General features: G+C 40.2%; 1 protein-coding gene across 1 annotated transcript in view; it reads left to right on the forward strand.

Moving 5' to 3' along the window:
* The window catches only part of PPM1E (protein phosphatase, Mg2+/Mn2+ dependent 1E), a 224403-nt gene that overhangs the window by 186312 nt on the left and 12792 nt on the right, over positions 1-25299 (forward strand). Inside the window, exons 2-5 of the mRNA XM_016930836.4 lie at positions 9995-10113; positions 18592-18791; positions 22434-22622; positions 25052-25195. Coding sequence (XP_016786325.1) covers positions 9995-10113; positions 18592-18791; positions 22434-22622; positions 25052-25195 — 652 coding nt within the window. The remainder of the gene's footprint in view (positions 1-9994; positions 10114-18591; positions 18792-22433; positions 22623-25051; positions 25196-25299) is intronic.

Below are 25299 nucleotides of genomic sequence, written 5' to 3' on the forward strand. Positions count from 1 at the left end.
AGGTTTCCTACAACCTTCTCCCAAGTTAAATAATTTGCTATAATGTCTTACAAAATTCAGGGAAACATTCACTTATGTTTACTGGTTTGTGAAAGGATATTATAAAGGATATAAATGAACAGCCAGATAAAGAGAGATACACAGGGTGAGGTCCTGAAGGGGAAGGGTCTCAAACATAATAGATTCTGTTGGAGGTGGGGTATGCCACCCTTCTAGCACATAGTTATGTTCATCAAACCAGAAGCTCCCAAAATCCCATCTTTTAAGGATTTGCATGGAGGCTTCATCACGTAGGCATGTTCAAATAATTATTAAGTCAATCTCCCATCTCTCTCCCTTCCCTAGAAAATGGGAATAGAGTTGAATATTCCAGGCCTCTTATTATGGGTTGATCTTTCTGATGCCCAGTTGCCATCCTGAAGCTATCCAGTAACCCACCAAGAACTGCTTCATAAGACCAAAAGGCACTCATAGACTATACAGGAAATTCCAAGGGATTTAGAAGCTCTATGTCAGAAACCAGGTTCAAAGACTAAATATTAGAAGATGCTTCCAGTACCCCTATCACTCAGGAAATAAAAAGGGTTTTAGGGGCTCTGTGTCAGGAACCAAGGCGGAGGACAAATATTTATTTCCAATTATGTCACAGATGTTGCACATCTTTTCATGTGCTTATTGCCCATTTGTATATCTTCTTTGGAAAAAAGCCTTTGGGTTGTCTTTTTATTATTGAAATATAAGGATTCGTTACATATTTGGGATACCAGTCTCATTAGATATATGATTTGCAATTTTTTGTTTTGTTTTGAGACAGGGTCTCTCTGTCTCTCGGGCTGGAATATAACGATGATTATGGCTCACTGCAGCCTTGGACTCTGGGCTTAAAGCGATCTTCCTGCCTCAGCCTCCCAATTAGCTGGGACTACAGGTGTGCCCACCATACCCAGCTATTTTGTTGTTGTTTGTTTTGAGACAGGGTCTTGTTAAGTTGCCCAGGCTGATCTCAAACTCCTGGCCCCAACCTTACCCTTGCAAAGTACCAAAATTACAGACATAAGCCACTATGCCTGGCAGATTTGCAAATATTTTCTACCAGTCTATGGGTTGTCTTTTCACTTTACTGATTTGTGTTACAAAAGTTTTAAATTTTGATGTAGTCCAATTTAATATTTTTTTCCTTTTCTGCTTGTGCTTTTGGTGTCAGAGCTAAGAAAACCATTGCCTAATCCAGGGTCATGAAGATTTACTCTTTTAGGAGTTTTCCTTTAGGAGTTTTATGAGTTTTAGCTTTACATTTAGGTCTGTGATGCATTTGGCATTAATTTTTGTATATGGTGTAAGGAAGGGGTCCAACTTGATTATTTTGCATGTGGATATCCAATTTTTCTAGCACCATTTGACCATTTTGTTAAAAAGAGAGTTATTTTCCTGTTTTTTTTTTGTTTTTTTTTGTTTTTTTTGTTTTTTTTTTTTTAGACAGAGTCTTGCTCTGTTGCCCAGGCTTGAGTGTGATCTGCCCACCTCGGTCTCCCAAAGTGTTGGGATTACAAGTGTGAGCCACACTCCTGGCCTTTTTTTTTTTTTTTTTTTGAGACAGTCTTGCTTTATCACCCAGGCTGGAGTGCAGTGACGTGATCTCAGCTCACTGCAACCTCTGCCTCTTGGGTTCAGGCGATTCTCATGCCTCAGCCACCCAAGTAGCTGGGATTATAGGCATGCACCACCACACCCAGCTAGTTTTTGTATTTTTGGTAGAGACAGGGTTTCACCATGTTAGCCAGGCTGGTCTTGAATTCCTGGTCTCAGGTGATCCCCACCTTGGCCTCCCAAGGGGCTGGGATTACGGGTACGAGACACTGCACCTGGCCTTTTTTTTTTTTTTTTTTCACTTATTTGACCTCTCAGCAATTGACAGAGTTCACTGCTCCCTCCTTGAAATACTGTCTACTATCTCGGTTCTCCTTTTACAGATTTTGCCATTTCTCTTTAGTCTTCATAGGTCCCTTGTCTTCTACTAAGCTTCTAAATATTGGGTTTTCAGTTATTGTCACTGTATTGCAAATTACCACAAAACTTAGTGGCATAAAACAATTATTTATTATGCTCACAATGTCTTTCAGTCAGAAATTAAAACTGGGTAAAGCAAGGTCACCTTATCTCTGTTCCAACTGGGGTCTCTGTTGGAAGACTCAGGCTGGGGGACTGGAATCATCTGAAGGCTTGTGAACTTACATGTCAAGCAATTGATAATGGCTACTGCCTGGGAGACCTCAGGCTACATCCACATGAGCCTGTTCATGTGGTTTCTCCACATGGCTAGTTTGAGCTTCCTCATGGCTTGATGGCTTGGCTGAGTATCAAGAGCAAGTATCCAGAGGGAGACAGAGGAAGAAAGAAGAGGAAGCCGGGGGAAGCCACGTGGCCTTTTATGAACAAACTTCAAAAGTCACACAGTATCACTTTTGCTACATTTTTTTCATCCCAGTAGTCACCACACCTCACCCATGTTTAGATTAGGAAGGGAAACAGACTCTATTTTTTTATGGGGAATGGCAAAGTTCTAAAATAGCATGCGGGACCAGGAATGTTGTTGCGGCCTTTTTAAAAATAATCTGCCACAGTCTTTTCTGGCCACACAATTCACATCCTTCCCATGTGCTAAATGCACTCACCCAACATCCCCTAAGATTTCCCAAAGTCTAATCCCATTATGGTATTAGGCTGAAGCTTGAGGTCCAAGATTTCATTGAGGCCAAGACCATGGCAGATAAGATTTCTTATCTGGCAAGTAAGGTTTCTTCCTTTAAAAAAAAATTCTCCAATGAGAGTTTAATTTTTATGTTTATCAAAGTGTATACTATATTAGATCATTTGTGTACCAGTAGTTACACTGATAAGGCAATGAAAAAGAAAATGTTTAACACTGGAGCCTTATGGTCACAGAAAGTTTTTAAAAATTTAATTTCAATTTTCATACATATTTTTTACTGCAGAGACATATTATATACTGCTTTGGCTGAGTCCCATAGGTTTTGGTATGTTGTGTTTCTGTTTTCATTTGTTTCAAGGAATTAGTCAATTTCCTTCTTAATTTCTTTCTTCACCCATTGGTTGTTTAGGAGCATGTTGTGTAATTTCCATGTATTTGTGTAATTTTGAATGTTTCACTTGTTATTGGTTTCCAGTTTTATTCCATTGTGGTCAGATAAGATACTTGATATGACTTCAATTAAAAAAATTTTTTTAGCCTTGTTTTGTGTCCTAACATATAGTCAATTCTGGAGAATGTTCCATTTGCTAATAAAAAGAATGCGTATTCTGCAGCTGTTGGGTGAAATGTTCTGTAAATGTCTGTTAGAGCTATGCTATGGTTTATCTGATGTTTCCTTGTTGATTTTCTGCCTAGATGATTTCTGCAATGCTGAGTTGGGTGTTGAAGTCCCCAGCTGTTATTGTATTGGCATCTGTCTCTTCCTTTAGATCTAATAGTATTTTCTTTATGAATCTGGGTGTGCTGGTCTTAGGTGCATGTATATTTACAATTGTTATAGCTTCTTGAATTGTTTCCTTAATTACTATATAATGTCCTTCTTTGTCTCTTTTTATAGCTTTTGACTTAAAGTCTGTTTTAGCTGATATAAATATAGCTTTTCCTGCTTGCTTTTGGTTTCCATTTACGTGGAATATCTCTTTCCATCCCTTCACTTTCAGTCTGTGTATATCCTTATAGATGAGGTGAGTTTCTTGTAGACAGCATATAGTTGGGTCTTGTTTTTGTTTTTGTTTGTTTGCTTTGTTGTTGTTTAAATTCATTCAGCCAGTTTCTTTTAATTGGGAATTTTAACCATTTTACATTCAAGATTATTATTAATAGATGAGGACTTACTCCAGACATTTATTGACTGTTTTCTGAGTATTTTGTGTAACCTTTGTTCCTTCCCCTCCTATTATTTATTTTTGTGGTTGGGTTGTTTTCTGTAGTGATAAGATTATTTATTCCTTTCTCTTTCTTCTTTCTCTGTTGGCTCTCCTGGTGAATTTTATAATTTCACATATCTTCATGAGGGCAGTTATCATCTTTTTATTTCCAGATGTAAGACGCCCTTGAACATTTCTCTTGGACTAGACTAGTGGTGATGAATTCTCTTATTTTTTGCTTGTCCAGGAAAGATTTTATTTCTCCTTCATTTTTGAAGAATAGCTTTCCTGGGTATAATATTCTTGGCTAGCTGAGTTTTTTTTCTTTCTGTACTTTGACTATATCATCCCTTTCTCTCCTGGCCTGTGAAGTTTCTGCTGAGAAAGCTGCTGCTAGTCTAATGGAGATTCCCTTATATGTGACTTGATGCTTTTCTTTTGAAAAGGAATTCTCTTTTAGAATTATTTCTTTGTCTTTACCTTTTGACAATTTGACAGCTGGGTGTGGTGGCTCATGCCTGTATTTCCAGCACTTTGGAAGGCCAAGGCAGGTGGATCACCTGAAGTTGAGAGTTTGAGACCAGCCTGACCAACATGGTGAAACCCTGTCTCTACTAAAAATACAAAAATTAGCTGGGCATGATGGCGGGTGCCTGTAATCCAAGCTACTCGGGAGGCTGAGGCAGGAGAATTGCTTGAACCCAGGAGACAGAGGTTGCAGTGAGCCGAAAATTGCACCATTGCACTCCAGCCTGGGCTACAAGAATGAAACTCCGTCTCAAAAAAAATATTATTTTTTGACTATAATGTGCCTTAGAGAAGACTTGTTTGGGTTGAATCTATGTGGGAACTTTCCAGCTTCCTGGATCTGAATATCTGTGTCTCTCCCAAGACCTATGAAGTTTTCAGCTATTATGTCATTAAATATATTTTCTACACCATCTCTCTTTTCTTCTCCTTCTGGAATGCCCATAATGCAATTATTTGTTTGCTTAATGGTGTCCCATAAATCCTATATGCTGTTTTCATTCTTTTTTCTTTTCTTTCTTTTTTTTTCTGCCTGAGTTTTTTCAAAAGACCTGTCTTCAAGTTCAAAAATTTTTTCTTCTGTTTGGTCTAGTCTGCTGTTGAAGCTCTTTATTGTATTTTTTATTTCATTCATTGAATTCTTCAGCTCTAAGATTCCTGTTTGGTTCTTTTTTTTTTTTTTGAGACGGAGTCTTGCTCTGTTGCCCAGGCTGGAGTGCAGCGGCGCGATCTCTGCTCACTGCAAGCTCTGCCTCCTGGGTTCACGCCATTCTCCTGCCTCAGCCTCCCCAGTAGCTGGGACTACAGGCGCCCGCCACCACGCCTGGCTATTTTTTTGTATTTTTAGTAGAGATGGGGTTTCACCGTGTTAGCCAGGATGGTCTCGATCTCCTGACCTCGTGATCTGCCCACCTCGGCCTCCCAAAGTGCTGGGATTACAGGCATGAGCCACCGCGCCTGGCTGGTTCTTTTTTAATGATATCTCTTTGTTGCATTTCTCTGATTTTTGTTAACTGTTCTATATGTATTCTCTTGTATCTCATTGCGTTTCCTTAACATGATTATTTTGAGCCACATGTGATGGCTCATGCCTATAGTCCCGGCTCCTTGGGAGGCTGCAGCAGGAGGATTGCCTGAGTCCAAGAGTTCTGGCCTATAGTGCATTATGCTAATCTGGTGTCTATACTAAGTTTGGCATCAATATGGTGACCTTCTGGGAGCAGAGAACCATCAGGTTGCTTAGGGAGGGATGAACCAGCTCAGGTCAGAAACAGAGCAGGTCAGCCAGGTGTGGTGGTTCACACCTATACTTTCAGCAATTTGGGAGACTGAGATGGGTGAATTGCTTGAGCTTAGGAGTTCGAGACCAGTCTGGGCAACATGGTGAAACCTCGTCTCTACAAAAAATACAAAAATTAGGCTGGTGGCTCATGCCTGTAGTTCCAGCTACTTGTGGGGGCTGAGGTGGGAGGATTGCTTAAGCCCAGGAGGTGGAGGTTGCAGTGAGCCAAGATTGTACCACTGCATTCCAGCCTGGGCAACAGAGTGAGACTCTCTTAAAAAAAAAAAGAAAGAAAGAAAGAAAGAAAAATAAATGGAGCAGATCAAAACACGTATGCCGATTAACAGTAGGATGCCTATGCATAGCCACTGCACTCCAGCCTATGCAGTATCGTGAGACCTTCATCTCAAATTTTTAAGAAAATATTATTATTTTGAATTCTTTTTCTGGCATTTTATATATTCCTTATGATTGGGGTTTGTTCCTGGAAAATTATTGTGTGCATTTGGAGGAGTCATGTTTCCTCAGTTTTTCACATTTGATGTGTCCCTATGTTGATTTCTACACATCTGGTGGAAAAGTCACCTCTTCCAATCTTATGGAGTAGTTTTCATAGGGAAAGATATAGTCATGTGGATGGGTCTTGGGTCATCAGTTGGATGGCTGCATTGGCTATGGTTCTAGGTGGACACAGTGTTGTAGTTTCTTTTGCTGTAATCTGCACTAGTGATGTTTGTGAGTGTCCCAATGGCCTAGGCTGTTAGAGTTTATGGCAGAAGTCATGTAGCTTTACTGGGGTTGGGACCATTGGACTATTTCTTAGGTCAGGGACATGTGCATGCACATCATGGGTTGACCAGCTTGGGGTCTAGCTTGCTGAGGCTGTGGCCATGGACTGTTACTCTGGCTGGGGGCACATGTGCATGGCTGCCCAGCTTGGAGGTAAGACAGCCTGGGGTGGGACCTCCAGGCTTTTCCTCTTCTGGGTGCAGGCACACAGTTTCTTGGCCAGCATGGGGTCATATCCACTGGAAGAAGAGCTGCCAGCCTGTTTCTCAGGCCCTGGGCATGGGCAGGCCTAGGGTCATGGCCTCCAGGAATGGGCCTGTGAGGCTGTTTATCAGGCCACAGGCATGGGAATGTTACTGCTTGGGGGTGTGCCTGCTGGCAGTGGCTCACAGAGCTGCTTCTCAGGCCCAGGACACAGGCACATGGCTGCTTGGATGGCCCAGGGGGATATCTGCCAAGGGCAGCCTGTGGGGCTGGAGTACTAGTTTCTTTGTTTTCTTTTTGTTTGTTTGTTTTGAGACAGAGTCTTGCACTCTGGGCTGGAGTGCAGTGGCATGATCTCAGCTCACTGCAACCTCCACCTCCTGGATTCAAGCGATTCTTCTGCCTCAGCCTCCCTAGTAGCTGAGATTACAGGTTCCCGCCACCATACCCAGCTAATTTTTTTTGTATTTTTAGTAGAGACAGGGTTTCACCATGTAGGCCAGGCTGGTCTCAAACTCCTGACCTTGTGATCTGCCCACCTCAGCCTCCCAAAGTGCTGGGATTACAGGCATGAGCCACCACCCCTGACCTGGAGTACTAGTTTCTTAATGACAGCTCCTTATTGTTCCACTTGACTGAAAACCTATGAGCTAAAAAGGCCATTTATCTACTCCCTTTCCCACTGTAACCCAATATACAATGGTGTGGCATAGGATAATCTTCTCGTTCCCAGAGCGGGAAACCAGGAGGCACGTAGAGATCACTGATCTAGAGCAATTCTCTTTTTATGTTTTCTTCCTATATGCTTGTCTTAGTCTGCTTTGAATTGCTATAAAGGAATACCTGAAGCTGGGTAAATTATAATGAAAAGAGGTTTATTTGGCTCACAGTTCTGCAGGCTGTACAAGAAGCATGGCACCAGCATCTGCTTCTGGTGAGGGCTTAAGAAGCTTCCACTCATTACAGAAGGCAAAAGGGAGCCCTCATGTGGAGATCACATATTGGGAAATGAGAGAGAAAGGGGAGGAGGTGCCCAGCTCTTTTTAATTTAATAATCAGATCTCACAGGAACTAATGGCACAAAAACTAACTCATTACCACAAGGACTACACCAAGCCATTCATGAGGGATCTGCTTCCATGACCCAAACCAGGCCCCACCTTGAACATTGGGGATCAGATTTCAACATGAAATTTGAAATATCCAAACTATATCAGTGGTCTTTTCTATTTCCGTAGCTTTAAATATCATCCATACATTTGCAACTTCCAAATTTCCTAACATCTCAAATGCCAGACTAGAATATCCAGGTAACCATTTGACACCTTGACTAGGACATCTCAGATATTTCCATCTTTTTTTTTTTTTTTGAGACAGAGTTTTCACTCTTGTTGCCCAGGCTAGAGTGCAATGGCACGATCTCGGCTCACCGCAACCTCCGCCTCCTGGGTTCAAGTGATTCTCTTGCCTCAGCCTCCCGAGCAACTGGGATTACAGGCGTGTACCACCACGCCCAGCTAATTTTTGTATTTAGTAGAGACGGGGTTTCACCATGTTGGCCAGGCAAGTCTTGAACTCCTGACCTCATGATCCACCCGCCTTGGCCTCCCAAAGTGTTGGGATTGCAGGCATGAGCCACCATGCCCAGCCAATATTTCCATCTTAACATGTTAAAATGAATTCTTGTTTTCTACTTTACCCCACTTCCTTCACAAACTTGTTATTTTCCTGGTTTCCCCATCTTGGCAGGTGATTCTACTATTCACCTAGTTGCTCAGACCAAAACCCAGGACTCAGACTTAATTACTTTCTCTCCCTCTCTCACCTCTACATCCAATCATCAACAAGTTCTATATTTTTTTCTCTCTCTCTTTTTCTTCTCCTCTGGGTTATAACAACTTCCTTATTGGTTACCCTCCTTCATTCTTGCTCCCTTCTAATTTCCTTTGATATAGCAGTCAAAGCAATAATTTAATTCATATGTCTGACGATGGCACTGTCTTGGTCATAATCTTCTGTGAATTCTTATTACCCTTTGAAAAGAATAGAAATTCCTTACCATCACCTAAAAGGCCCATGTATCTGGTCTTTGTCTGTTCCTCTGACTTTATTCTGTGCCACTTTCCCCTCACCCACTATGATTCACTTCCTCTGGGTTTCTTTCAGTTCCTTAGATATAACAAGCTCTCAAAAGGTTCTGTATCGGCCAGGCGCAGTGGCTCACACCTGTAATCCCAGCACTTTGGGAGACTGAGGCAGATGGATCACCTGAGGTCAGGAGTTCGAGATCAGCCTGGCCAACATAGTAAAACCCCATCTCTACTAAACATACAAAAATTAGCCAGGCATGGTGACATACGCCTGTAGTCCCAACTACTCAGGAGGCTGAGGCATGAGAAAATAGCTTGAACCTGGGAGGCAGAGATTGCAATGAGCCAAGATTGCACCACTGCACTCCAGTCTAGGCAACAGAGCAAGAGTCTCTCTCAAAAAAAAAAAAAAAAAAAAAAAAAAAAAAAAAAAAAAAGGTTCTATATAAATTTTATTCCCTCTGCCTGGAGTATTCTCTCCTAACTTCCCACTACGACATAACTGAGTCTTTTTCATCCTTTAAGGTATGGCATTCCTGACCATTCTAAGTTCATACCCCTCTTTATTATTCTCTGTCATTGTATCCTGTTTGTTTCCTCTATAAAACTTATCCTGGGCTTGGTGCAGTGGCTCATGCTTGTAATCCCAGCACTTTGGGAGGCCAAGGTGGGCGGATCACCTGAGGTTGGGAGTTCAAGACCAGCCTGACCAACATGGAGAAACCCCATCTCTACTAAAAATAAAAAAATTAGCTGGGCATGGTGGCACATGCCTGTAGTCCCAGCTGCTTGAAAGGCTGAGGCAGGAGAATCGCTTGAACCCGGGAGGCAGAGGTTGCGGTGAGCCGAAATCACGCCATTGCACTCCAGCCTGGGCGACAGAGCAAAACTCCATCTAAAAAACAAACAACAAACAGAAACAAACTTATCCTGCTTTTAAGTTATATCCTATTAGTTTGTCATCTGTCTGTAGCTCCTTTAGGTAAGGAGCCATGTCTGTGTTATGCATCAATATATATCCAGTGCCCAGAGTGCCTACTCAATAAATATTTATTGAATATTGTTTAAAGGTATAATTTTGTTTTGAGACAATGTTATAATTAATATGTAATTATTAATAACATTAAATGTATTACTTTCTAATTCTTTTGCTGAAAATAGCCTTTTATCTTTTTTCTTGCAGTAATTGCCCTTCCTTTTTGGCTGCTGCTTTAGCCAGAGCCACATCAGATGAAGTCCTTCAGAGTGATCTTTCTGCACATTATATCCCAAAGGAAACGGATGGCACAGAAGGGACTGTGGGTGAGTACCTTTCTACATTATTTGTTTAAAAATACTAGAATCTTCTATATGTAGTGGTCCACAGAAAATATCTGCAAAATACTAAATCTAATTACATTTACCTGCTGGTTGTTTATACAGTGGTAGCAGGAGAAGAAAAATGCAACTTTTTTCAAATAAATCAATAAAAGGAAGGGAGAAGAGAAAAATATATGTGTATTTTGAAAAAGGTAGAGTAGTATTTAGAAGGTAACTGGAGCAACAGGAGATTGTCATAAGTAATACCTACATGAATGGAAAGATTAAAGTGAGGAATGTGAAGATATTACAAAAAAGATGAGTGGGTGAGGGAGAATTCGAGCAAAACCTATTTGAAATGTTTAGCTTACCTTTAAAAATCCAAGTTAGGCCAGGCACAGTGGCTCACACCCGTAATCCCAGCGTGAGAGGCTGAGGTGGGCAGATCACCTGAGGTCAGGAGTTTGAGACCAGCCTGGCCAACATGGTGAAACCCCATCTCTACTAAAAAGAATACAAAAATTAGCTGGCGTAGTGGTGCACACCTGTGGTCCTAGCTATTCGGGAGGCTGAGGCAAGTGAACTGGTTGAACCCAGGAGGTGGAGGTTACAGTGAGCCGAGATCACGCCACTGCACTCCAGCCTGGGAGAAAGAGTGAAACTCTGTCTCAAAAAAAACCAAAAAACAAAAAACAAACCTTAACTTTGTATCAAGTTAAAAGATACAAAAATTCAAGAAATCAGTTGTAACACAACTTCTCACTAATTATATTAAATTTTATATCTACCAGTAAATAGAGCTCTTTATGATAGATATGCAAATGTGATTTAATTGCATAGGTCATTGTACATTTTTTTCCAGATAAATTATGAGGCTCTATTTCTTAATGAAGTCATGTTTATTAATGTCTTAGGCTTATACATATTTGACAGGATCAAAGAAAATATTTTTATAAAAATTAGAGAATTACTACTCAAAATTGTTAAGAAATTTTAATATTTCATACGGTTTGTTCTATTTAAAGCATTTGCCTTTAAACATGGTATATATGGAGCAAAGCATATATTAATGAATCTGAGTAGCTAGATTCCAGAGAATGTGAGGCAAATATAAAAGTAAACATTTCTGTTCTTCCTTTATCTCTGTAGATTGTTTGTGACAGAAAATTGGCAAGGAAGGAATTACTCTTCTTGTTTTTACTGACAGTAATTGATTCACCTAGAATCAAATTGTTCCAGAGTCAAGTTGGATAGAATTCTTGCTATAAAGCATTGGTTTTTCCTCTGCTACTGATGCATAGAGTAAAAGCCTTATAATGAAAAGATAGATTAAATTCTGCTTCACTCCAGCCAGGGTAATGGCTGATTCAACTCCAGCTCAGAACAATGACATTAATGACTGATGAGTAATTTACAGCTGTGAGGGGGTGGACTGCTACTTTGGACAGTTTTTTGCATCCTTTTTTAATTTTATTTTTCCATTTCAAGCAGCAATTATTTATATACTGATGTCTTACGCTACTCCCTGCAGAAGGAGAATACTTAATCTAGAAAGATTGGAGTGTTGCCCTACATGCCTACTTTGGAAGAATTTTTTGATCCCTTTAAGATAGCAAAAGTGAAATGAAGTGTTTTCTTTTGGTGGACATAATTGGTTATTCTGATTTTTTATTTTTCCAAGAGATTACCTAGTAATGTCTCCATACGACTGCTGTGATTCAGACTGATCTACTATTATTCTAAACTATTTGGAAATCTTGTATTTATTTAACCCCAATCACTCAGTGTGAACTGCACCACAGAGAATCTCTATGGGGCATATTGTGTTTATCCATACATCAGAGTAGGAAATGAGCATACTGAATAAGACCTGCTGTCACTGGCTTAAAGTCCTCACTGAAGTGCCTTTTGTCTCTCCTCTTGGTTGTTTCCAAAAACAGTCTTAAAAAAAAAAAATCCTTAAAGTTCTTTTCATGTTTACATTATCCCTAACAGAATGTTTGCTAAGTGACCTTGGATATCTCACTTGGTACACATTTAGTTTGGTAGATACAACTTTTGTCCAGACAACCTAAAACCAATTTGAGGGCCAGGTGTTGGTGACTTATGCCTGTAATGCCAGTGCTTTGGGAGGCCAAGGCAGAAGGATCACTTGAGGCCAGGAGTTTGAGACCAGCCTGGGCAATATAGTGAGGCACTGTTTCTACAAAAAATTTAAAAATTAGCTGGGCATGGTGGCATGCACCCGTAGCCCCAGCCACTTGGGAGGCTGAGGTAGGAGAATCACTTGAGCCCAGGAGTTCAAGGTTACAGTGAGCTATGTACTACAACCCGGTCAACAGAGCGAGACCCTGTCTCAAACAATGACAACAACAACCCAAAAAACCAATTTGAAATATCACAGTGTAAAAATTAAATTATTATTTTTATTTTTATTTTTATTTTTATTTTTTTTTAGAGTGAGAAAGGGTCTCCCTCTGTTACCCAGGCTGGAGGGCTGTGGCATGATCACAGTTCACTGAAGCCTCTACCTCCTAGGCTCAAGCAATCCTCACACCTCAGCCTCATGAGTAGCTGGGACTACAGGCATGCATCACCATGCTCGGCTAATTTTTGTAATTTTTGTAGAGACAAGGTCTCGCTATGTTGCCTAGGCTGGTCTTGAACTCCTGGGCTCAAGTGATCCTCCTGCCTTGGCCTCCTAAAAGTGCTGGGTTTATGGTCGTGAGCCACTAAGCCCAGCCCACTGTAAAAATTAAAAACAAGAAGGGAAAATGATCACTAATACAGAGGAAATTTAAAAATAATAAAAAGTTTTTGTAAATAAATTTGAAAACCTGGATGTCTTCTAGAAAAAAAAATAAATTAACAAAGTTCACCTAAGAAGAAAGAGATTGAGAAAATTATCAAGGGACAGTCCCCACAAAAGGCCATGGAGTAGGTGACTCTACAAGTGAGGTGAACATTTTCAAATGCAAAGGCAGATAATTCCAATGGTTTTTTTTTTTTATTATATAGTTATTTATTTATTATTTTTTGAGACAGAGTCTCGCTCTTCCTTCAAGAATCTTCCTCCCAAAATGCTGGGATTACAGGCATGAGCCACTGTGCCCAGCCCCAATCCCTTTTAAAATGAATGCTCCAATTGCACAGAAAAAGAAGGAAAATTTGCATAACATAACACTGATACCAGAACCTACCCAAGACTAAAAAAGGAAATGAGAGACCAGTCTTAGTTGTCAACATAAAAAAATCTTAAGTAGGCCTGGTGTGGTGGCTACGTCTGTAATCCCAGCACTTTGGGAGGCCGAGGCAGGCAGATCACCTGAGGTTGAGAGTTCGAGACCAGTCTGGCCAACATGGTGAAATTCCGTCTCTACTAAAAATACAAAAATTAGCTTGGTGTGGTGGTGGACGCCTGTAATCCCAGCTACTCGGGAGGCTGAGGCAGGAGAATCGAGGAGGTGGAGGTTCCAGTGAGCTGAGATCACGCCACTGCACTCCAACCTGGACTACAGAGCAAGACTCTGTCTCAAAAAAAAAAAAAGAAAAGAAAAATAATTATAATAAAGCAAAGTCTGATTAAAAATGGCAAATAAATAACCAGGAATAAAGTGATTAAGAAATATGAAGGACTTGTTAAAACTCTATTGAGCAACATAAAAAGGATTTAAATTTAAAAAACAATATAATTTTTTCCTGGAAAAGACTCAATATGAAACGATATATATTTTTTCCAAATATATAAATTTAATGTGATCCCAAACACAATAGCAACAGGTTTTTCTGCCCAAACTTGTCAAAATGTTTAGAAAGTTCATCTGGAAAAATAAACATAAAACTACCCAAGTGACATCCTTTAAAATTAAGAGTAATAGGTAGGAAAACTAGACCTCCCGATATTAAAACATTTTAAAGTTATGGTAACTTAAAGAGAATGGTAGCATTATAGAAATAGATGCTGAGATGAGTGAAGCAGAACACAATCAAGAAGCATATAAATGTTTAATATTTTAATGGTTATTTAATTTATATAACAGTTTACATATTTATTTTTTCAACAAGCATCTAATGTAGACCCTGCTATCTGCTAGGTACTATACTATGGCTTGTCAAGGGCAATTAAGACAGTCTCTATCTGCAGTCTAATTTGGAGATGAAGAACATGGACTTTTGAGTCAGATTGACCTAGGATTGAGAATGATGTTACCTATTTGTGAAATGTTCTAGAGGCATAGAATGTAGCAAATACTCAGTAAATGTTATTTATTATTACCAAAAGTGGTTAAGAGCTTTAATAGACAGCGTGAACAAAGTATAATGGGAACACGGGGGAAGGAGCAACTGGGAGTGGTATGAACAGATCTAGTGATTTACCAATGTTAGAGGAAACTGATATTACTTCCTCTAACCAAGTTAATCTGTCTATACCAGCTCTGTCCAATAGACAGTGCAATGATGGAAATGCTCCCTACCTGTGTTGCCCTATGTGGGAGCCACTAGCCACATGTGGTTATCGAGCAATTGAAATAGAGCTAATGTGACCGAAAAACTGAATTTTAAATTTTATTTAATTTTAACTTACTTTTTTAGAGATGGGGTCTTGCTATGTTGGCCAGGCTGGAGTGCAGTGGCTATTCACAGGAGCTATCATATCATACTATAGCCTCAAACTCCTGGGCTCAAGCAATTCTCCCACCTCAGCCTCCCAAGTAGCTGGAGCTGTTGGCACATTGGGACCACTGCACCCTACTGATTAATTTAAATAAGCATGGCCGGGCGTGGTGGCTCACATCTGTAATCCCAGCACTTTGGGAGGCCAAGGCGAGTGGATCACCTGAGGTCAGGATTTCCAGACCAGCCTGACTAACATGGAGAAACCCCGTCTCTACTAAAAATACAAAATTAGCTGGGCATGGTGGCGCATACCTATAATCCCAGCTACTCGGGAGGCTGAGGCAGGAGAATTCCTTGAACCTGGGAGGCGGAGGTTGTGGTGAGCCGAGATTGTGCCATTGCACTCCAGTCTGGACAACAAGAGTGAAACTCCATCTCAAAAAAAAAAAAAAAGAAAAGAAAAATGTAACCACATGTAGTTAGTAGCTACTGTACTTGACAATGCAGATCTACATAAGAGTAATATACAAGCCAAAGAATGATATAATAGTTTATATTATTATCTGGGAACTATCCTGATAGTTAATATGTTATTCGTTTCACCCTACTCCATTATCCCTCAAAGTTTCTAAATTCACTTGATTGTTTTGTAATCCTGTTATGGCTATGTCAGATGAGGACACATCCATCTCAGGATCTGCATTTGGGGGCCTATACTGCTGCAGAGACCAGATAGGTTGCAGTGATACAAGCAGGTAATTGCTGGCTGGAAGAAATAGTCTCTGGCAGCTAGTGCTTAAATAAAAATTGGAGTTGCTCAAAACAATCAAAATGTTGGATTGTCTATTGGCCTCAGTTTCCTTCTTCTATATACCTCCACAGGCTGTCTTTGCTGTTTGTCTTTTCTCTTTAAAATTCACCCTTGGTTTTCAGTTACATAAAAATGCTAACAGTAGGGACAGGCATGGTAGCTCATGCCTGTAATCCCAGTACTTTGGGAGGCTGAGGTGGGAGGATCACTTGAGGCCAGGAGTTTGAGATGAGCCTGAGCAATATAGTGAGACCCCATCTTAACAAAAAAAAATTTTTTTTTTAAATTACCCAGGTGTGGTGGCATGCACCTGTGATCCCAGCTACTTGAGAGGCTGAAGCAGAAGGATTGCTTGACCCCAGGAATTTGAGGCTGCAGTGAGTTGTGATTACATCACCCCACTCTAGCCTGGGCAACAGAGAGAGACCCTCTTATTTAAAGAAAAAAAAAAAAGCCAGGCGTGGTGGCTCATGCCTGTAATCCCAGCACTTTGGGAGGCCGAGGTGGGTGGATCACCTGAGGTCAGGAGTTCGAGACCAGCCTGGCCAACATGGTGAAACCCCGTCTCTACTAAAAATACAACAAAATTAGCTGAGTGTGGTGGCGGGTGCCTGTAATCCCGGCTACTCGGGAGGGTGAGGTAGGAGAATCGCTTGAACCAGAGAGGCAGAGGTTGCAGGGAGCTGAGAATGCACCATTGCACTCCAGCCTGGGCGACAAGAGTGAAACTCTGTCTCAAAAAAAAAAAATTGGCCGGGCACAGTGGCTCACTTTGGGAGGCCGAGGCGGGTGGATCACGAGGTCAGGAGTTCGAGGTCAGCCATTTGGAGACCATCCTGGCCAACATGGTGAAATGCCATCTCTACTAAAAATGTGAGAAAAAAAAATTAGCTGGGCGTGGTGGCGGGCGCCTGTAGTCCCAGCTACTCGGGAGGCTGAGGTAGGAGAATGGTGTGAACCCAGGAGGCGAAGCTTAAAGTGAGCCGAGATGGCGCCACTGCACTCCAGCCTGGGCGATGGAGCAAGACTCCATCTCAAAAAAATAAAAAATAAAATAAAAAATAAAAATTAGCCAGGGGTATTAGCGGGCACCTGTAATCCCAGCTACTCAGGAAGCTGAGGCAGGAGAATGGCTTGAGCCCAGGAAGTGGAGGTTGCAGTGAGCCGAGATTGCACCACTGCTCTCCAGCCTGGACCACAGAGCAAGACTCTTTCTCAGAAAAAATAAAAAATAAAAATAAAGAAGACAAAACCACAAGACAGGATTTACCACCCTGTGCTATGTTAATGAGGAAAAAAAGGACAAAACCTTGAGGTCAGCTTTTTTAATATAGCCATTTAAAAAATAATTTTGAATACGAAAAGAGGTAAACGTAGTCACAGATTAAGGCAAAGACAGGACTGAGAATCAAGTTGGGAGTCCACATCCCAGGCTGTTCTAGAACATATAGTCTCTCTCTTCTTTGGGATTTGTATTCTAGATTGGAGGAGGCACGTGTAGCCATTGCCATCTGTCACTTATTTTCTCAGGCTGTCAAGCTATGTCTGATTTAGTTAAGTAAAAAGAAAATTTAAGTTCATTTTTTTTTTTCACCTGAGATGTAGGAGGAACTTCTAAAATACTGGCCTGAGAAAACCTAATCTCTCTTTGGTTATTTTAGTAGCTCAACTTAAGTGGAGGGCAACTTGAGTGGAGGGTTCAATGATAGGAAATACAACCTCTTCAGTATCATTCAGTGTTGCTTAAAAGGCTTACACATGTGTCCATCTACTGAGGGTACATGTCTGCCTCAGAAGTCAGCTTGCCAATTCTACCCAATAGGTGAAGCGGTAGACATAGGTGAAGCGGTAGACATGGGTGAAGCGGTAGACATGGGTGAAGCGGTAGACATAGGTGAAGCGGTAGGTTTAGGGTCAAGAGACCTGTTAGTATTGCTCCTCTGGCTCCTCTCTGTCTTTTTCTATCTAGGATCACACGCATAGACAGAACTTAAGTACTTTTTCCTTAGAGTAGTATTAAAGTTTTAACTCATTTGCTAACCTATTGGCTAAACTGTTTAAACTATGGCCTAAAACTTTAATAAACAAATAATATCAAACAGAAAAAACAGGCCGGGTGCGGTGGCTCACGCCTGTAATCCCAGCACTTTGGGAGGCCAAGGTGGGTGGATCACCTGAGGTCAGGAGTTCAAGACCAGCCTGGCCAACATGGTGAAACCCTGTCTCTACTAAAAATACAAAAAATTAGCCAGGCATGATGGCGGGCACCTATAATCCCAGCCACTCGGGAGGCTGAGGCAGGAGAATCACTTGAACCCAGGAGGCGGAGGTTGCAGTGAGCCAAGATCACGCCATTGCACTCCAGCCTGGGCAACAAAAGCGAAACTCCGTCTTAATTAAAAAAAAAAAAAGCATATATATATATATATATATATATATACATACACACAATTCAGTTACAAATGATGATCATTTATAGGAGAAAAAAGGGAATTGGATGTAAAGGAAGAAGTCAGGGAGAAAGAGGACAAAGACAAATGGTAAGCAACGTAAACCCTTCTTATTTCTGTAGTTTGTGGGCTGTTTTCGTAGGCCTTCCATATTCCAATAAACACTGTATTTATCCAGCTAATTGGACTACGGAAGCAGTGTTAATCACTGCTTATTTTTCTAAGCATAGGAGGCTTGGCTCTCCTGGTGATAACCATACCAGACAACCAAAAAGAAACCGGTGCTGGGAACTAGGGAGCAGTGTGGTGAGAGCATTTCTCCGGCTGGAAGAAATCAAGCCAGGAATAGGTCCAGCCCTGGCCAAAGGTTTTCTCCTCATGACATAAGAATATTTAGTGGCAGCTGCAGGCTGATGATTTTCCACTAGATAGGTTGTGATTTTCTCTCTTCAGAAGCAGCATTTCATTTTTCTTGAGAAGGATGAATTTCTTCTATGAAGGAGGAACTTGACTAAGGTGACCTACTTCTGTCTTTACCAAGCAGAGAAGTGAAAAGCAGTTTTGCAAGGCTCTTCATTGGGGGTTTCTGTGTTTCTTTCACAGAGATTGAGACAGTGAAATTGGCCCGTTCTGTCTTCAGCAAACTACACGAGATTTGCTGCAGCTGGGTGAAAGACTTCCCCCTCCGCAGGAGACCCCAGCTTTATTATGAGACATCAATCCATGCCATCAAAAACATGCGCAGGAAAATGGAGGACAAACATGTCTGCATTCCTGACTTTAATATGCTCTTCAACCTAGAGGTAAAGGGCACTTTCGGAGAGTCAGTGAGATTTTAAAGACAAAACAAACACCTTCATGGTCCTGTTAGAAAAGGAAAACTTCTGTTATATTTCTAATTGTATCTCTGGTAGATTAGAGTAGGGCTAAATGCAAAGTGGCACAAATTTGCAACAGAAAAGGAACTATTTTACGTTCTTTTGAATAGGTAATGCATTCACATGGTTCAAAATTGGGAAAATAAAAATGTCTCTTATCCTTGCCTCCCAGGTACTCAGTTCCCTTCCATGGAGGCAAGGTAGTCTTTTGTGTCACCTTCCAGAGCTATTCTATAAACATATAAGCAAAAAAGAAAATGATTAGGCTGCGTGTGGTAGCTCACGCCTGTAATCCTAGCACTTTGGGAGGCTGATACGGGAGGATTGCTTGAGACCAGGAGTTTGAGACCAGCCTGGGTGACAGATATAGTGAGACTGTCTCTTAAAAAAAAAAAACAAAGAAAAGAAAAAACAATTTTAAAAAATTATATCTCAATAAAGCTGTTTTGTAAAAAAAAAAAAAAAAAACCCAAACTATTTCTATAGTATAATCGAATGGTGTATTAAGTTCTCACATTACTATGTTGCTGAAGCAACACAAACACAAAAGGAAGATTTAAGACTGACACAGTTTATTTCATGTGATTTTCTTTTTAAAATCTTGGTCTCTGAGATAGGAAAGTAGCTGGAATTATATTTCATAAATCTCTGTATCTGACAAATTGGATCTATATGAGCCTTGGCAGCTTAATAACTATTTTCTTGTTATCTTTCTTTTCTTTTTCTATTAAATGTATTATGTTAATGCAAACAAGTAGGTTTGTTTTCTTTGCCTGTCACTTGCCTCTTTTCTTCACTCAAGTCCATAACTTAAAAATTACAATGTAGTAATTTATACAAAGCACAATATTTCCTCTGTTTAGCAGCTAAATTTACATTTTAGCTGACTGTCAAGGTCTAATCAGCAATGATGGCAGGTTGGTAATTGGTGTTTATGTTATAAAGATAGATCAGCTGATGTCTTTGTTTCTAGTACCATGGCCATGCAAATGTAACCCAGAAGGATTGTGTGATAAACAATCCTTATATCACTATACCTACTTGAAGATTATACTCATATTTGAGGGCATCGTTGTTGTTCATTGACTTCCTTGGTTTCTATTTTGCCTCCTAATTTCAAAATTAGCCCAAAGGACTTAACTCAGAAAGGAGAACCTTGCTATAGTGAAATAGATTTTAAGAGCAATATGGCAACACATATGTAGAACCTAATAAATTTTCACACTCTTTGATCTGGTCATTTCACTTTTAATTCTTTATTATAAGAAAATAGAAATGCAGAAAAGTCTTAGGCATGTGTTTTGTTTGACATAAATGTTTTTACAACATTGTTTATAATAAATTGAAAATTATCTAAATCATGAAAGGGAATGATAACTATGATATGCTCATATAAGATGCATATTTTAAGCCATTTAAAACAATGTCTTTAAATAAATCTTAGTGAGATGAGGAAATGCCAATAATAAAAATGACAAAAAGTAGGCTATAAAATGTCATGCACATTCTGATCCTAATTTCATTTATATATATGTGTATATATATATATATAGAGAGAGAGAGAGAGAGAGAGAGAGAGGACTGGTTATCTGTGTATGGTGGAATTATTAGTGATATTTCCTTTGTTATTAGTCTAAATTATCATACATTATTATAATAGGGAAAACATCAGTGAATGTTTTGTGTTTTTTTAAAAAGAAGCTATCCTTTTTTTATTTTTTAAAGAAATCCACTTAGCTTCCTTTTGTTTCTTGTGGTGCTATTTCGAGTTGTTTAAAAATGAGTACTACTTTAGTAGAGATAGAAATTCTACCTGTCAGGATTCTTTCTTTTTTTCTTTTTTTTTTGAAACGGAGTCTCGCTCGCTCTGTCTCCAGGCTGGAGTGAAGTGGCGCGATCTCAACTCACTGCAACCTCCGCTTCCCGGGTTCAAGAGATTCTCCTGCCTCAGCCTCCTGAGTAGCTGGGAGTACAGGCGCGTGCCACCACACCCAGCTAATTTTTGTATTTTTAGTAGAGACAGGGTTTCACCATGTTGGCCAGGATGGTCTTGATCTCTTGACCTTGTGATCTGCCCCCCTTGGCCTCTCAAGGTGCTGGAATTACAGGTGTGAGCCACCGCACCCGGCCAGGATTATTTCTAGAGAGTTGTTTAATCCGTCCTTCATGTCATTAAAGTTGCTGAAAGAACTAGTTGTAATGTGTGTGTTAGACAAAGGTTTCATAACATTTTGGTTATTATTCTATGGACATTTATATTTGATACTTTTGTGAATGTAATATACCCTTTTAAAAGTAACTTTTTCAGCCAGGTGCAGTGGCTGTTGCCTGTAATCCCAGCTACTTGGGAGGCTGAGGCGGGATGATCCTTTGAGCCCAGGAATTCGAAGTTACAATGATCTGTGATCATGCCACTGTACCCTAGCCTGGGTGACAAAGTGAGACGCTGACTCCAAAAATAAATAAATAAAAAGAACTTTTTCAAAGTACAGATATACTTGTTATTTTAGTAGCCCTTCCAAATCCCCATGAGACAGCAACTCGTCCCTGCCTAACAGATGAGAAAACGACATGATTCGCTTAAGAATCAATGACAGGCCTGGACTCCTCTAAGGCTCTTAGAACAGAAAAAGAAGTCAAAAGACTTGCAAATGAAAATTATTACATACTGTTGCCTGAAGGGAGCTCAGGACTCAGTGCGAGTTCAGTGCGTCACAGATCTCCTAAGTGAGACAGATCTGAGATTTAAACACTTGAGCAGATGATAAAGCAGCAAACTGCTTAATGGTTGATGTGGAATCTTATGATTAGGCTTTTGTCAAGACAAAGCACAGGGTTGGAAGATCCTCCTCTGGCAGTTTACTTTGCAAGGAAATGTGAAACTAAAATCTTAGATCACGGGGTGAGGCAAAGTGGTCAGCCGCACAGGGCATTTGAGCATCTGATGTGGTTCAAGTTTGGTAAACTAGTTTAGAGATGCTGTGCTATTTGTGGTGAGAATGCAGTGTGACTGGGAATGATTTATGAAGAAGGTATTATAGTTTAGAAGTATGTTTATGCTTTCATATCTTTATATATTTTAAACTTGATTTAATTGGCCTTGTGTTGGAAGACCAGTTATTTTCTATTGTTCTCAGGTTCTAATTTTGCTATTAAAGTACTTTCATTTTGAAAAAAATCACTCAATCTGGAGCTGCTTTTGTTCAATTCCTTCTCATACCCTCCCTATCCCCCCTCCCCCAACTTGTAACAGCAATTTTGAAGCAAATGTACGTGGGTGGTTTCCATGGTACAAGACAACAACTTTCACAGAGAGAGGGCACTTCAGCTTGAGCTAATTGGGCATGACATGTTCCAGTGTTCTGGTGTGTAAACACAGATACCCTAATATTGCAGGTATTTCAGCAGTTGATCAGGCATGTTAGAGAAGGAAAACATTTAGTCTCATTATTCTGAATGACAGATGCAGTGGAGGAGAAAGGATGGGCAACAATGATGCCAGGAGATTGGTTCATTTGAATCATGCTATACCCAACTCCCATAACTGTTCTGTGTTTCTGTTGACAGGACCAGGAAGAACAAGCTTACTTTGCAGTGTTTGATGGCCATGGGGGAGTAGATGCTGCTATTTATGCCTCCATTCACCTCCACGTTAACTTAGTCCGCCAGGAGATGTTCCCCCATGATCCTGCTGAGGCCCTGTGCAGGGCCTTCCGGGTCACTGATGAGCGGTTTGTGCAGAAAGCAGCCAGGGAGGTATGCCCCTTTCTCATAAGTTCCAGCTAGAAATGCACTAGCTGAGCTCAATTTGGTCTGTGTGGTTAAAGGGCTATTTAGATTTTCTCTTTCTGGGCAGACATTATCCAAACTGTATTCTTGACTCACAGTATTGGATTCTGTTGTAGTTCTAATTCCCTCCTCAGGAAGAGTTTCAGGGGGTACAATGAGGTACTGTATAGAAAATCTCAAGCTGTAATTTTCTGGATTCATTTCTGTAATAACTGCTGGATTTGGCAGGTGAATTTCATCTTTCTTTTATTCACCATTGCCTGTCAGGTTCACACCAGGACCATCTCTCTAAGCAGACTCTTGCTGACAAGATCTGGATATGGTGAATAAAACAATGGTCTAAAAAAGAAACAGAAACTGGGATTACTTCCATACATTTGGTTCTAAATGGGTAGGCAGTGTTTTGCTGTGTATCTCTTGAGGGAAAATTCGCTTGGAGAGGGTGAATCCTTAAATGATCCTTGAGCTGATTTTTCTCTTAATAGGGAGAAAAGAAGAGCTCATGTCCTACATTGTGAAGGTTAATCAGACCTAAGTTTTTTTTACTTTGAATAAATGGCAAGGGCTCTATATTAAGGTCTAAAAGTAAAAAAAAAATTAATCTAATTATCGTTCTGGGTATTGGTACATAATTAACTACAGTGTTCTATATTGGATTTTTAACTGGGGACGAATAAAAGAAAATAATTTTTAATTTTTAAAAATAATTACAGAAGTAGATACAGACAAAAAATAAGACTCCTGCCCTGTGACTTAAACATTAACTCTTTTTAAAATGGGCTTGGAGAGATCAGGGTAATCATTTAATCCATTTTTTGATAGCATAGTTATGCTACAAGCAATAATGGGGCTTAGAATTAATGAAACAATAACTTAGACCTATTTGGTATTAAGAAAGAGAATTATTCTTCATCTCTCCCCTCCCCTAAGTTTGGATTAATATGCAAATCCAACAGTAACCAGTAGAGTCCACACAAAGAGGTGGGTCTGGAGAATAAAAGCCACTCTTGACCTCAGAGCTCCCAGTCTCTTGAGGACCTGCATTCTGCTTGGCTCTGCCTCTCTTGAAGCTGTGGGCTTTTATCATCTGAGTCGAGGACAAGGGCCGGCCCCTGAGAGGTGACCCGTAATCATCAATGTGAAACAAAGAGATTCACTCTGTCTTCTTCATCCTCTATTCTATTCTTTTTTTCCTCTGTCTTCTCAAAATTATGTTGTTGTTGTTGTTGTTGTTGTTGTTGTTGTTTTCTGACCATGTTTACCTCATTTGTTTTGTCAGTGACCCTGGTGTCTCTCAGTTCTGCCAATAGTTCTGAATAATTTAGGTTTGTCTCAGCGCCCCTTTTCTCCTTCTTATGCTTCCATGTGCTGCTAACTGCTGGGAAGAAAACAGCTATTCCTGTTGTGAAGCAGCCCTGCCTCCTGTTCTCTCCAGGGCATATGCACTGAAGTGTGTTTACCATGTGTTCTAGGGGGCTGAGTTTTTGAACATTCTGTGTGGGAAGACATTTTATTGGTGGGTGAGGATTTATAACAAACTTTCCCTATATAGGGAAAATGAGAAGTTGTTTTTCTCATTGGATACAAGAGACCTTTTACCACCCCTGACGCATTGGTTCTAATTTAGGCCAGGTCCTTAGTAACAGAAAGTCATGCTCATTTGGTGGTGACTCATGTCAAATGGGGATGTCATTTTCGTATAGTAGGACCAAGAGCTTTAAGTACAGTCGTAGCTACTGCAGTGAAATTCCAGGCTGTTAGTTCTTTATGCAATGTTCCAAAAGCAAAGGCCCCTAAAAATACTGTAGGAAGGATATTTTTTTAAAGGTATAAGCATCTTAGTACTCCAGGGAACGTAAGCTGTCTCTTGGCCCCTTAGCTTAATTTCCAGAGATTAGAGCATCTGTTGTGTACCAATCAGATGTTTTATATATCATTTTATACAGCTAGGACTCTCCCACTGAACAAATACGATGTCAGTAATGAAATGGAGAGCAGAATATAGAAATTTTTACTCTGAGGATTGGTATAGAGGATTTAGTGCTTGACTGGGAGGAAAAAGAATTTCAGTTCTGTCTTATATACTAATAGTTACCTGCCCTTGGGCAAGTCACATAACCTGCCATAGTTTTCTTATCTATATTTAAAGTGGAATTAATAATCATCCTCGCCCTGCATATCACAGATCAGGTGGACTTATGTGTGTATATACACATAAATACATACATGCATATACAAATGCATTGAGACAATGAATTATTATATATGTGTGAAATTCCATTATTAATAGTATAGCTCCCAGCTGAAAAGCTTAGATTAATTATAAATTGCTTCTCAATAAGAATGTAGTATCTATTTCTTTTCACTGAGTCTAGTTTTATTTAAACTGTTTTCAGAGCTTAAGATGTGGGACCACAGGAGTGGTGACTTTCATCAGAGGCAACATGCTACATGTGGCCTGGGTGGGTGATTCCCAGGTTATGCTTGTGAGAAAGGGCCAAGCTGTTGAACTAATGAAGCCACACAAACCAGACAGAGAGGTAAGTATGGTCTGTTTTAATAGAGCCCATGCTCTAGTTATTAGTTTAGATTTTCTAGTTATTGATTAGGCTTCACTTACTTTTTTTTTTTTTTGAGATGGAGT

This window comes from Pan troglodytes, chromosome 19 (assembly GCF_028858775.2).
Source record: "Pan troglodytes isolate AG18354 chromosome 19, NHGRI_mPanTro3-v2.0_pri, whole genome shotgun sequence".
Classification (NCBI taxonomy): Eukaryota; Metazoa; Chordata; class Mammalia; order Primates; family Hominidae; genus Pan; species Pan troglodytes.